This window comes from Dendropsophus ebraccatus, chromosome 3 (genome assembly GCF_027789765.1).
Source record: "Dendropsophus ebraccatus isolate aDenEbr1 chromosome 3, aDenEbr1.pat, whole genome shotgun sequence".
NCBI classification, from domain to species: Eukaryota; Metazoa; Chordata; class Amphibia; order Anura; family Hylidae; genus Dendropsophus; species Dendropsophus ebraccatus.
In genome coordinates this window covers 147,816,336-147,831,560 of record NC_091456.1, presented here as the reverse complement: position 1 = coordinate 147,831,560, position 15,225 = coordinate 147,816,336, and the positions used below count along the sequence as shown (strand labels likewise).

The following is a 15,225-nucleotide window of genomic DNA, read 5'->3' as shown; positions in this document are numbered from 1 at the left end:
CTATCTATCTATCTATCTATCTATCTATCTATCTATCTATCTATCTATCTATCAACATATAGTAGCTCTCTTATCCAGCATCCAGCATTCAGTGAGCTAGTTGTGATGGAAAATTCCATATAGGATACTAAGGATCTGCCACTCACCAGTAGTTACATCTCAACCTACACGTGCAAACATGCCTTTTTTTATAATTTGTTTCCACTTTTCTATAAAGCACCCACAGAGAAATTTTCCATCCATGTTTTCTTTTTCCAAAGGTTGGAAAGCATGTTCCCAACTATTTGTCTTGCTGTTTTATATAGCATCTACTCAAAAAACATAAAGGGTTGTTGCAGGAATCAATTTTTATTATTATTATTATTATTATTATTATTATAAAAAAACATGCTCACCTGCCCTAAACCCTGCTGCTGGTATTCCAGCTTCCCCCAGTCCCTGCTGTTTCTTTCTCCTTCCTCTGATGTGTTGTTCCCACAGGAACCGCCCGCTCAGCAAGTCACTGACTGAGGCGGATCACCACTGCGGACAGTGATTGGCTGAGTGGGCAGTTCCTGTGGGGACAGCATGGTTCATTTTATTACCTTTAAAGCACCTTTAACCAAATTAAAAAAATAATAATAATAATACTAATAATTGGATTGATGGAATCATTCCAAACTGCTGACACCATTGGATAGCTTTTAGATCAGGAGACACTTGGTACTTTTCATATATCCATCTGTAATTCCAGAACATAGAAAAATGCTTTTATTGTATAGTATTAAGAGTCAAACAGGCTTTCCTGAACTCCTGAAGTGCAGCAAGCTTTAACACTTCATTACTCCTCCCCCCATACCTGACCCTGCTTGGGACTCAGCTTCTAGTTGTCAATCTAGCAGGGAAGAGAGAGAAGAGATGTTTAAGCTTGTAGCAGAAAAGGAGCTTAGAAATGCCTCTTTGACTCTTTGTACCAGAGCATGGGTCTCCAAACTGCGGCTTCAACTGTTGCAAACCCACAATTCCCATCATGCCCGGACAGCTAAAGCTTTGGATTTGGCTGTCCAGGCATGATTGGAAATGTAGTATTGCAACAGCTGGGGGGCCGCAGTTTGGAGACCCATGTACCATAGAATATAAGCATTTCTCTACGTCCAGGAAGCACAGACAGATATATGAAAGGTACCACATGAAAATTAGCCACATCCAGTTCTAAGGCTCCATTTACATGGGGTAAAATGGCAGAATCCCACCAGCCTCTGTGTCATACTGGGAGTCTATGGGATCTTGCGCGCCTCCTCTCTCCGCGCTAGAGAATGGACATGTCAATTCTTCAGCGAGGAGAGAGGAGGCACGCAAGCCTCCCATAGACTCCCAGTTTGACACTGAGGCTGGTGGAATTCCGCCAGTTTTACTTCATGTGAACGGTGCCTAAAAGCTTCTAGTTTAAATGAAACTTCTATCCTGCTAGCAGCTCAGCACTACCTGTGGAGGCAGTAAAGTGTCAAACTACAGTAAATAGTATGGTACAGTAAATAAGTACTTTTGTCTGGGGTAGGGGGGCACCTTTTAGCTCCAAGGCCCCACAACTACTGTGAGTGTTTTGCTAATGAACCATCAAATAGCAATCCTGGTGTACACCAAATAGCTTAATGATTGCATTTTAGGCCAAAAGCAACAAAATACATCACAAGAAGCAATCATACTTTGGTTACCATACACTTCTAATCAAGTAAAAGAAGAAATTAAGAAACAAACTTTGTTTGGTGCCACACTAAAACTGAAGTTGTCAGCCTTCCTCTATTTTTGCACCAGTGGAAAACTGAAGCTAAGGTCATCCTTCTCCAACAATACTAGCGTGACGTAACGCATTGCATTTGTTATGACTTAAACTCATTAAACCAGCGCTTAACCGAATATAAAAAAGTTCACGTCTTCCAGAACAATACGCCAGGAAGAGTAGATAATGATGTTTTTTGCAGGAGGGGAGAAGAGTGGGCCAGTGAAGCTATCAGAATGATATGTAAACTATTTTTAGCTTTTTAGCTTTGCAAATAAACAATACCATTTGGCTCCATTGTAAGATGGAACGACTTTTCATCCTTAAAAAGGAACTAAATATAGAAAATGAAAAACGTGTGTATAATAAAGAGCAGATCTATTTGTGGATGTGAAAGGTCTAACCCAGTATTGTTTATCTATTTCTATAAAAAAAAATGCTCAGTTTTGTTGACTTCATAGTGTCTGCAGTGCGGTGTCCTTTCTCCTACAGCAAAGATACAGTACTGCCATTACAACAAAATTATAGTTTTAGAATTGTGCTATTTGATCTCATAAAACTTTTACCATGTTTATTACTCAATTACTTATGTTTGTATGTAGCCAAAGTCTGAAATTACCCTTTGGCATAATTTACCTTTAAATGGTGGTTTGTGAATTTACCTTTGTAAATGGCGGTATGTAAATAATGGGTAAGTAACGGCAGGTTAGATGTCTCTCATCTGCTGTTATGTTCCCGTAGGGCCGAAGACATTGTGAATAAAGGTCATTTTCATCCTAAGTGCTGTTTTTGTTAAATCCTGGGGGATTGTTGTACTGGATGGGGGGAGACTTCAACGTCTGGTGCTCTAATCTATCCCACCAACCTGCTGCCTCCTCATACCTGCAAAGCACCAGATTATTCATGGGGAAGCAGTCGGCAGGAGGTGTGGATTAATGCATTGAGGGCAGTAGCATTGCCACCACTGAAGCTAGCTTTATTCTCAAAATCTTCTGCTCTTTGGGAACATAACAAACTGCTGTTAGTGACCCTTTAAAAATAATCACACAACTTACAGATGGTGGATAGTGGCAAAATAATCCTAAAGCTTACAGGTTACACTAGGTGAAACATTTTAATATTGTAGAATTACACTATAGGTTCACTTCAAGTGCTCCTCTACTGGAGCTGGAGAACGGTTTGATATTCCATGAGTCCACTGAGATTCAGGTTGCACCCAAAATGACTGTGAGAAGTGTCTGCCTGGTCATGGGTGTAAATTGATGAGCAATTTGAGAGAAATTGAAGAAGAACCTGTAGTACTCTACTAAGTAGAATAAAACTTAGCCTTTATTGGTTAATACATACAGAAACATAGTTTTGCCACCGGTAGTAACTTTGCGCATAATATACATTGTGTCCTGTAGAAGACCAGTAGTTGTAGACCTATTATACCCTGTCTGACCACTAATATGCCCTATGTCTGGCCGTCCCCACTCAGGGAATGTGACCCTACTTTGGGTAAGTGAAGTCAGTTCAGTGTAATGAACTGGTCAAATAAAAGATAGATTTTATGTTGGTGTGAAATTCATTGGTCAATATTTTTTATAACCCTGAATTAGGTCATAGGGTGCATCCCATGTCTTCCAATACATTTCCTTCGCCTAAGTAAACGGGTTTATCAGGGAGGTAGGGTGATGTGTATTAGTCAGATATCAAATTAGTTTAATCAGTTTGCGAACGGCAGACTTTTCTATGGCGGTGAATCTTGAAAGTTGTCATCAATAGTATTCACTGTAGTTGATGTTCTGATTAAAGCAGGTATGAAATTGAGGCGTGGGTGTTCTGGGTCAGTAAGAAGTCTATGTAGACACAGACCTTGTGCCTCTGGTAATGTTATATTGGTGGGTAAGTATACTGTATGAGATGCAAACCATGTGCCTCTGGTAATGTTGTATGTATTGGTCGGTAAGTATACTTCTGACCTGTAAGATGAACAGTGCGGCAACTGTAGGATCAGTAGCAGTACCTTGGTTATATGTGCAGGTGGACAGATAAATGGAAAAGTGGTCCAGTTAGCATCTGTTTCCCGTTAACCGGTGGCAGGTCCCATTGTCTTATGGTGTCCTGTAGTGTCCAATATTAAACACTCTGTGGTGTCCAGGCAGGTGTCCCATGGTGCCCCAGACTGACCCCACTTACCCAGTGTAAGGTCACATTCCCCAAGTGGGGATGTCTACATATAGGGGAGATTAGTGGTCGGGCAGGGTGTGAAACTACTGGTCTTCCATAGGACACACTGTATATATCATGTACACATTATAAATATTGTTTGCCATGGGTCCACATGACTGCTAGGCTACTAGATTTTACAGATTTAAAGGGCTGTATACCCCTGCCCAGTCTGAGTTCATCTATTACAGATGACACTGTTAACTGACTACACATAGACCAAACTCAACACTGAGCTAGAGTTGGTTAGAGTACATTTTCCAAGTTAGCCTGATTCCCAATTTATTAGCTAGTGAGAAATTTCAAAGGGATATCATCTCCACTGGTAATGCAGCTAAAAAAAAATTGTACTTGAGTCATAGAAATGGAATGAGGACCAGGATCTAGTGTTACAGGTAGTGAGGAATGAAGCGGTGTGGAATGTAAGCAAAACCTTAAGGCCTGAATGTTAATCTTTGCTATGGGATGCCACGTTTTCTATGCATATCACTACCTGCTTCTCTTTGTGTGTTTAAAAGTTAGGTCGATGCATTCTTAGTAGTCCAGCCATTTAATATTCATGTACTGTACTTGTACAGGTATCTGATATACGCAGTCTCAGACTGTAGTACAGAAGAGTGCAATATTGTTGTCTGTCAATAAAATACTGACAGAGTCCAGAAGCAACCTGTAAAATTGTGCATAAAGCTCTTACCTAAAATTACAGTAAAGCAGCAGTAGATGGATACCATTTATGTAAGTAAGCTGTAAAATGCGGTTCTGAAGGAAACCTAAAGTTTTGCGAAATTAGGCTATATTCACAAAATATCAAAAAAAAGATAAAAGGCGGCTGCCTTTTCTATTTAAAAAGATGTCCGTTATTGCCGCAATGTAATTGACTTTAATACAATGCATTAAAGTCAATTGAATGACAGATGCCCAATGCACACAGTGTATGAAATGATGGATGTTGTCTGCGCAGACGTCAAAATAATGACCATGTCAGTTATTTTCGGACGTCTATTGCATACAGCGGACGTAATTTTTTTAGTTGTTCACTCACAGTTTTTCTTTTTTCCACCATCCCTTTACCAATTTACTATTAAATTCAATGGACTTTTCAATTAAAAACACATAAAAAAAGGGCAGTTAGTCCATCTGAGGGTCCATTTACACAGAAATATTATCTGCCAAAGATGTGAAGCCAAAGCCAGAAACAGACTATAAAACGAGATCAGGTAATAAAGTAAAGCCTGAGATTTCTCCCCTTCTCAAATGCATTCCTGGCTTTGGCTTTAAATCTTTGGCAGATAATCTGTCAGATAATCTTTCTTTGTAAATGAACCCTAAACTACAGCTGTCATTGCACTGACAGGCGGCCTAACAGCGAAATCATGGACGTCATTTTAAACTCAAAATGACGGACATAATTTTAAACGGAGAGGAAAAAAAAACGTTGTGTGAACATGGCCAGTGCAGGGGGATGCAATTATACAACAATTTGGATAATATAAAGGCACTATACAAAGCACAGACTCTAGCACAATATAGAAGTAAGAGTTCATTTACCTAGCATAGCATATGCTGTCCATGGAATTGTTCTGCAATACTTTTGAATATCATGACTCAGCAGATGTGTAATAGTTCACCTGTCACTTAGGTTTTCTTAAATAGTCTTGTCTTTCATAAAAGGACAGCAGTGTTGCTCACCGTATCTGACATTTCCACAAAAAAACAAGAACCCTTTGCCTGCAGCTTCATTTCCCATTTAGTTTTTATATTAATGTGCACCTTGTGCCACTAGTGATGTATTTCTAACAAAATATTTTGTATGTAGTATTAGTAATAAGCATGAAAGCTCCTTAAGCCGAAAAGGATAAACGCACAGAGTAAAGGCATGTGGGAGTCGCTCTTTGAGTGGTTACAGACCTGCTGACTGGGTTTAAAGTGCTTACATAATCCTATGGCATTACCAGCTGGCATCGAGTCGTCGACTGGGGTGGCAGTTGGTTTCGGATTACATCTGGAATGTAACCATATAAAACAAGGTTTAAACTGTAAAATTTGGAATCTGACATTTTGTTGCTGTCCAAACATATGCTAAATACCTTATCTAGTGAGTTGCCAGGGGATGGGAATGTTTATACACGCTCTCAGGAAGCGTATCATAGTCAATACAATGACTTTAAATGTATCTAGAACTGAGTCAAATTTGAAAGGAAAAAAAAAATATAGAATTTGATAGCAAACTTTTTGTTGCCAATTTCCTACTTTTAAAATTGCCGTCCCGTGTTTTATCCTTAACCGGCAATTATATTCCAATTTTCTGGTTATTACAAGAACACCTTGTGCACGTCTGTACCCTCACAGCCATGCCACTAACCAATCACCATAACAACGTGTTCTGAACACAAAATTCAAATAGAAAGATATTCTTAGTTTAGGATTCCTTCCAATAAATATTATACATATTTAAGGATCTGTTGTGTACCAGAAGAACATGTTGGCTTTCCTGGCACTGAAGCAAGTCAGTGATATCATTATGGATTGAATGTCACTCATACATTTCGATACAGCATCTGATCTCTACAGTATGCCTGCTTTTTTTTTGTTTTTTTCCGTTAAGTGTTGCAGTACAGTACACAGTATTTTCTACTCTCTGAAAACAGAATGTTGGCTCATAGCTGATATTAATACATCAATTACTGGGTTGTAATTACGTGACTATTGCATGTTAATGGGGATGAATAATTGCAGCTTCAATATTGTAAAGTTTATGTTATTTTAAGGCAACAATACATTTCAAGGTACAAGCACTGTTCTTTCCTAAGAATAGTTTTCCAGAAGCTACCATCGAAATACAAGCTCTCATACAGCTTAAAGGGATTATTGAGAGAGCAGAAAAGATCCTATCTGTCCTGCTTTCTGGAACTCCACCTACTCGAAAAGGGAGCAATGTCCAATAGCTGCTTGATGGCGCAGGAAATATGATGAGATTTGGCAGCTATTGAACATTGCCTGCAACATGCTCCCATCCCCCTCTCACCTCGTAAGATCCTTCTGAGACAACAAGAAGGAAGTAAGAAAGTGCCGGAGAGGAGAACATGTAGGATCTATTCCTGCTCTGGATAATCCCTTTAAAGGGGTACTCCGGGCAGGAGGATTTTTTAATATATGCCCAGGGATAGGTCGATTTAAAAATAATAAAGTACACTTACCTCCCTGGCTACCACTACGTCACCTGTATGTTACTGACCCGTCCCGCTGTTCGTCCACTGTTCGTCCATCATAGGGTCATGATATTGCAGGCCCACCCTGTCATTCAGCAATTGAGACAGGACAGCACTAAAATGTTTGGTCCTTAAAGGAGTATTCCCAGCTTGCAGTGCTATTCCATACCCACATATTAGGTTATAACAATCTGATAGGTGGGAATCCTACTCCACCAATCATAAAGAGGAAAACTGTCCACCAAATGAAACCTACATTGAGATGCATTGAGCTACATTTTTTTAGTGCCTATAGTGCATCTATAGACATTTATAAAGTGTTATCATCTGTACTGTCTTATGTTCAAGCTGTAGTTTTTTCCGCTCCACGTGTCCATAACACATTTTAGAGAAAAGCTTCTTTTAGTACAATACTGCTTTAACTTTGTAGTAATGTGTCAGACTGTAATACTGATTTAACAGGTGTTAAAAGTGTAAAAAAGTGCTTGCCTGTCACGTCATGCCCCAGATGGGTGTAAGTGTTGGTGATACATCATATTGACAATGCGTTAATTAATTTGATAAATTCTCTGTCAAAATAAGTGAATTTGTCTATAGTCATCTGTAATCCCGACTCTATCTATGCTGGAGGTGTCCTCGGCTGAGATAGTCATCGTGTAAAGCAATAACACAAGTGATGAAAATGTTTTTAAAAAATTATAGAAAATGAATATTTAAAGGTGGTTATTGTGACATGAAGAGTTATTGTGACTGATCTTAGGGTTTATCATTACGGATATTTAGCATAATAAAAATGATCTCCTAGAACAGGGCCCGTAGACAGGCACAATTGTAGATGCTCTGGTGCTTTCATTACAACCTTATCAGCCATGTGTAATTATTACACTTGCCCTACAGCCATGTCTTCTTCCATGCTACTCGCCCCCCCTTTGTGCTAGAGTATAAATTTGGGATTCAGGGATTGTGGGAGGTCCAGCCCAGTTATTGGCACTGGTTAAGATGTAATTCCTTATATGACTCATTAGAAAACAGTAGTGACAGACCCACTGAAACATGAACGTACAATGAGATGTATAGGTTGAAGCCATAAGGAGAACAGACTGGCAGTTTAACATCAAGAGATCAACTGGTCCCAGCCCCGAGGTCTACTGCTAGCTGATGGTCTGCTGTATCTGTAACTACCCATAGCCTTCTTCTGTATATTCAATAGAATGTGCAAGTCTTTTTATTTGTCAGTATGCAACAACATGGGTGTCAAACTGTTAGCATCACATAAAACAGGCATATGCCACTATGATCATAGCTGTGAAACTTAAACCAATTTTTTGGCCCTTTGGGGCCTTGATCGGGGCACCTGATCTGCCGCTGTAGTGGTATGAAAAGGACAAAGCATAGTAACATAGCAACATAGTCAATAAGGTTGAAAGAAGAGTCCATCATGTTCAACCCAGAGAAACCCTACTTTGTAGATCTAGAGGAAGGCAAAAAGCCCTATGAGGAAGATGACAATTGCCCCATGACAGTAGGAAAATACAGTACTGCAATGTCCAGAAGAAGACAGACTATGTGCAGTCTATATAACAGCTGAAAAAGAAAGAAAGAAAAAAAAGGCACAGATGGCACCTCCCTTACCACATAGAGATTGTTGATCTTAACGTGGCATACATAGGTGCCGATGTTGGTTCAGTTAGATTGCACCGAGAGGCCATGTTTCTAAGGGCCCTATTCCACAGTAACGATAATCGGCCGGATCGGCCCCATTTGGCCCGATTCGGCCGATTATCGTTCGGTGAAATAGAGAAAACGATCAACCGATGATCGTGTCATCGTGCTGATCGTTCATTTAGGGCCAGACCTAAAATCATTGTTCCCCCACCGCGCATCGCTATGGTTGAATAGCGGTGCACGGTGGGCGACCAACGATTTGACAAGCAGCATCATACATTACCTGCCCAGGCTTCTTCTTTGCGCTGTCTTCATCCCCGGGTCCCGCACACTCTATCTTCAGAATGGCCAGTCAGCTGACGGAGCGTTCAGCCAATCACAGGCCGGGACCGCCGCGGCCTGTGATTGGCTGAGTGTGGCCTGTCAGCTGGAGAAGAAGCCTGGACAGGTAATGTATGATGCTGCAAAGGCTGCAAGGACATCGGTAACGATGTCATTGCAGCCCTCGCTCAACGATCATCGGGCTGAGGAATAGGCCCAGTAAACGAGCGGCGATCCAGCAGATCGACGCTCGTTTACATCGTTGATCGGGCCCTCCTCAGCCCGTGGAATAGGACCCTAAGCTCTTATGTGAAAGGTGCTTCCTTGTTTCTTGACTGAAAAGTCATTGTGAAATCATCTGTACGAAAAATACATTGAGTCTCTAAACAGAATATTGATTTCTTTTCAGTTCACATGAAAACACACAGTGATGACAGACACTCTCATAAGAAGGTGTAATATGCTAATGTCCTCATTATCGTGGTCTTAGTTTTAATAATCTTTTTTTTTTCCAGGTGACATTTACGAAGAGAAAGTTTGGGTTAATGAAGAAGGCCTACGAGTTGAGTGTATTATGCGACTGTGAGATCGCTCTTATCATCTTCAACAGCACTAACAAACTCTTCCAGTATGCCAGCACGGATATGGATAAGGTTTTGTTGAAATATACAGAATACAACGAGCCGCATGAAAGTCGAACAAATTCAGACATTGTAGAGGTAAGATTGTATATTTTTTTTGTCATGCCAGTTACATGTCTTTCTTGTGGTTCTGCAGCTGACCATACTATAAAATGTCCCCCAATATAAGGGATGGGTAACCTTCAGCCCTCCACCTGTTGAAAAACTACATATCCCATCATGCCTGGACAGCCAAAGTGAAGCTTTGGCTGTCCAGGCATGATGGGAATCGTAGTTTTGCAACAGCTGAAGGGCCAAAGTTTCCCCATCCCTGACAATATAGTACATCCATGTAGAATTTGGAGATTATGTAAACAATATGGTCCTATTAAACAATAATAACATGGCTGCCATGTAGAGTAGTTACATTTGGTTAAGCTTGTCTGTTTTTCTTTTTAGGAAAGATACAGTACGTCAGTACTACTACTACTAGAACAGGCCGTATAATAGATTGAACAATCAGCTAATGAATGTGCAAAGCTTGTTCATTTGCTGGTAATATCTTTTAAAGGGGTTATCCAGGCTTAGAAAAACATGGCTCCTTTCTTCCAAAAACAGCACGACTCTTGTCTTCAGTTTGGGTGTGGTTTTCCAACTCAGTTCCACTGAAGTGAATGGAGCCTAATTGTAAAACCCCACCCAAATTAAAGACAAGAGTCGTGCTGTTTTTGGAAGAAAGTAGCCAAGTTTTTCTAAACCTGGATAACCCCTTTAAAAGATGTTACCAGTCAATGAACAAGCTTTGCATACGTTCTAGTTCTAGCTTTGTTTTAGAAGTAGTTCTGAGGTACTGTATCTTTTTCTGAAAAAAATAGACAAGCTTAACTAACCAAGTGTAACTACTCTACGTGGCAGCCATGTTGTTACTGTTTTAATAACACCATGTTGTTTCCACAGAAAGTAAGAAAGCAGCCATGTTTTTCTAAGCTGGTTAAATAACCATTGTTTTTTGGCTGCACATCTTCCTGCGTAATAGGGGATGCATATCCAACAGTTTAAGATGTAAAGGGCCACACAAAAAAAGCCAACAATCATGCAACTTATGGTGGTGGAGCTATGTAGTAGGCACCTTAAAGGAGCCCTGATCTACTTGATGTAATACCATCCTACCCTAACACTGTACGTGTATATTATCTTTTTTACTTTTTTACCATCCACATGGTCTGCCTTTATGCCCTTTAAATCTGGTAGCAAAGTCCCTTTAAATTTGGAATCCATAGAGGAGTAGTTTCTTCCTAATGTTTCCATATATTGTGGCTTCTGTAGAAAGCCATTGTGCAGATGTGTACGTGGCAGCGTTGGGTTTGCTCATACTGTGTTCTTGAGACCACCCAGCCAGAAAAAGAAAAATATTTTCTCCATGTGCAGTCTACACAGAGATATACAGTCAGGTCCAATGCACATCATTTGGTGCACATCTGAGATTATTATTCATACAAAAGCTTCTGTAAAATAGATACCAAACACATGGATAGGCCCCTGTTACTTTTCAAAGGACAGCAAACTTTTTCCTAAAACTTTACTATTTTTAGGTCCAATAATAATCTGCTTGACATTCCTTACTTATCACTGTACTGAAATGCTTGATCATTTTTATTCCATTCAAGGTATGCGATCTTAAGCCTTTATCATAACATCTAGATAGTGTCGACTTACATATCTTGTATACTTCACAGCTGTTACTGGTGACTTGTGGTCAGTCCATAGAAATAGTTTTTATATAATTTTGCAGGCTCTGGTACTCTAATCCCAACTTTTTTTCCATTACTTACCACTCCGGCCCCTCGTCCCTATTCCTTGGAGGCATTTTACCATTTTGTTGACTCTTTGTACTTTTTACTAAATAGTCAGATGCGCGGGAACTTTAATATTTATAATAAAAAATGGAGCGTGAATGCTGGGCTAAAGAGATATAATAATTACATCCCCCTAAACATGATTCACACCACCTCACCTTCCTGACTGCACCCCCTAAGCTTAGCATTCACACCTCATTTTGCATTGAAAGGAGAAATCTGTCTGTTTTGAAAATCCAGAAGTCGTCGGGCAGGGGGGAATTTAATAATGAGTATGTACTTACCTGTTCCCGTGCCGTGCCTGGGGTGAATAGCGGGACTGGCCTTGGGACCCCCGCCAGAAGGCATTTTCCTTTGAGTTGGGATGATGTCACAATGCCTGTCCTGGCTGATGGGCTGGTCGCTCAGCCAATCAGTGACTTGAGCGGCATTCAGTCCCAATCACTAACTGGTTGAGCGGCCAGTTCATCAGCCGCGTCGTGATATGCACACCCTGGAGATCCTGGAGAGGCAAGTTCGTACTTGTTATTAAACTCCCCCCTGCTCCTGCCAGCTGCCGAATCTTCAAAACGCCTGGACTTCTCCTTTACGTTCCTGTCAATCTGACTATTCATTGAAAGGTACAAACAATAAAACTCCTATAGTTTGAAAATGGTTACAAATTTATAAAAAAAAAACAATGAAAATTACTCAGAAGTGTCTCCTCATTAAAGCCAAGGTTAGTCTAGGGGGATATAGTTTTTATTGATTTTTATTTTATTTTTTTAATGGGCAGAATCATGTTCCTGATTTGACACAATAAAAATGTCTGTTTAACCGTTTGCTGGGCAAAAAAAGGAGCCTGCCTGAGATAAAGAATGACTGAGCAGGAATTTCTTGTGGGTAATGGGGTGGATGTTGTGGATGTTGGACATACCCATTGTAAGCCTACTAGGTATTTTATTTTTTTTATTTTTTAGAAATAGTGTTTGAGTAAGAAAGTAAGTGGGTGACAGAAGTTCGATTTCAAGAGAAGCTAAACACAGTTACTGTATTTGCTAGATGTGGGCATATGTCATTGTTCAGAAGCTGGATGCAGCTATTGTAGATTAGATTATGATTTATCACTGTCTAGACCTTTCCATAGTATGTATATAGTGATATCAATAATAATAGGTAAGTATTGACTTTGTGTAATACAGACAGTCCCTCACTGATATACAGAGATCTGGTAGTTCAGATTGTTTTCTCCTTATCTGTGGTGAAATGTTCATGAATATTCATGCTCATTTATAAATGGGACTATTCATAGATATCTTTGTCTGGTAGCACTCTATACATGGAAGAAATGTGAACGCTTCCAAGTCCAAGTGACCACTGAATAGCAGAAACATAGTGTTCTATGGTTAGGACATAAAAAAGTGCTGGTACATTATAATACAACTCACAATATCTTTGGCTGCGTAACAACCATGCCAGATGTGATAAAGAGCTACTATATTCCTTCCTTACGGTGGATGATAATGTACTGCATAGTCTATGTGGGGAGGATATACAGAATATTTATTTTATTTAAAAAAATATTATTTTGAATATATGACTTTATATTCACATACCATTTCAGGTCCAAAATTGCATCTGCTGAAGACATAGAAATCCTGGTTACAGCTGGAAACTTGTGCATGTTATTCTTAGCCTTCAGGCTAGACAAGGGTAAAATCTGAATTTGATCACCTGAACTAAATTATTATCAGGCTGTTAGTTCAGCTAATCGGATTCACATTGGGTTCTGATTGCTTCTGTAATACAGGCACAGAACTTCGCCCATATTGCACTCTTGTTAACATCTTGCAGAGATTTCTCAGATTCTAAATTAGTTCTATTCATCTGTATGAAGATGTTTCTGCAGCAAGCACCCGGTTATCTGCAATCTTCGTATTGATAAAGAAGACAACATAAATTTCTAGATCTTCTGCATGTGAATACAGCCTAAGGGTGCCTTCACACCTACCGGATCCACAGCAGATTTCACACTGTGGATTCGCAGCGAGATCTGCTGCGAATCCAGTCCCATTCATCTCTATAGAGCAAATACTTGCAGCGGGATTGACATCCCACTCTGAGTATGTGCGTGAACCCCCCGATGCCCGCATCCCCGCAGCCCGCCGCTGAGAGTATACATTACCTGCTCGGCGACGCGGCTGCATGTCAGGCTCCCGGCTTCGGTCCCGCTCAGCCAATTAGTGCTGCCGTGCACATGTGGCCGCAGAAAACCTGTCAGTTTACACAATGGAGCGTACACAATGGATTTGTGACAGTAAAGCATTACTGTCACAAAAAAAAAAAAAAAAAAAAAAAAAAACTTTAGCTACGTCACAGGCTCCATAGACTTACTATAGAACCAGACTCCTGAAAAGGCATGGGGGCTTAGAGAGCTGGGGAAAGAAGAGCTGAGGTGTATGCCCTGGTTATATCTAGAGATTAGTGGGGGCCTAAACATTCAGACCCCAACCGATAACCTTTGACATATCTGTATGACATGTGAAAAGTTTTTTAAAGTGACAGCAACATGTTAAGACTTCCTGTTTGAACACATCCAATTCCAAATGATGTTTATAATAGGCAATGAAGAGTTACAATGAAAATGACAACTCTGACATTTCAGAAGATTGATAGAAAGAAAGAAAGAAAGAAAGATAGATAGATAGATAGATAATAGATAGATAGATAATAGATAGATAGATAGATAGATAGATAGATAGATAGATAATGGATAGATAGATAGATAGATAGATAGATAGATAGATAGATAGATAGATAGATAGATAGATAGGAGATAGATGATAGATAGATAATAGATAGAAGATAGATACATAGATAGATAGATAATAGGTAGGTAGGTAGATAGATAGATATATAGATAGATAGATAGATATTAGATAGATAGATAGATAGATAATAGATAATAGATAGATGATAGATAGATAGATAGATAGATAGATAGATATTAGATAGATAGATAGATAGATAGATAGATAGATAGATAGATAATAGATGAATAGATAGATAGATAGATAGATAGATAGATAGATAGATAGATAGATAGAATGATAGAATCCTAGTCTCTCACATGTATAGGAGAGATTCATCATGGTGTATCCTTTCCCATTACTAGCCCTCCTTATCCCTAGTGGAGCTTTGAATGTAATTTCCACCTAAGGCATATGGACAATAGGGCTAATTTCTTAGGATTGGAAGTCAATTAACCTAGAAGTGCCCGGAGGAAACCCACATAAATACATTAACTCCATGAAGATATTTCCCTGGTTAAATGCAAATGGCTTGGTTAGTGCTAATAACTGTGCCACATTGCTGCACCATATATAGTGTAATAGAGTCCACAGTCCATTACTTTACTCTTCTGTAGCTTCCACAGGACATAATAAAACAGAGCTTAGTCCACAGGCGACTGATTCCGCTTACGGCATGTGACATTCCATTCCAATCCGTGCTGATCACCCACGTGCGCCCCTGACAGCAATCCGGCAATCCCATTTTCTTGATTGTCTTATTTTGCATTAGCCTGTCACATCTTAAGAGCAAGT

The 15,225-nt window shown here is 39.7% G+C and overlaps 1 protein-coding gene across 14 annotated transcripts in view; it reads left to right on the top strand.

Moving 5' to 3' along the window:
* MEF2C (myocyte enhancer factor 2C) overlaps positions 1-15,225 on the top strand; it is a 209,541-nt gene that overhangs the window by 127,475 nt on the left and 66,841 nt on the right. For all 14 annotated transcript variants that reach the window (XM_069962894.1, XM_069962899.1, XM_069962892.1 and 11 more), the window contains one exon: positions 9,681-9,884. In XM_069962894.1, the coding sequence (XP_069818995.1) occupies positions 9,681-9,884 (204 nt within the window). The remainder of the gene's footprint in view (positions 1-9,680; positions 9,885-15,225) is intronic.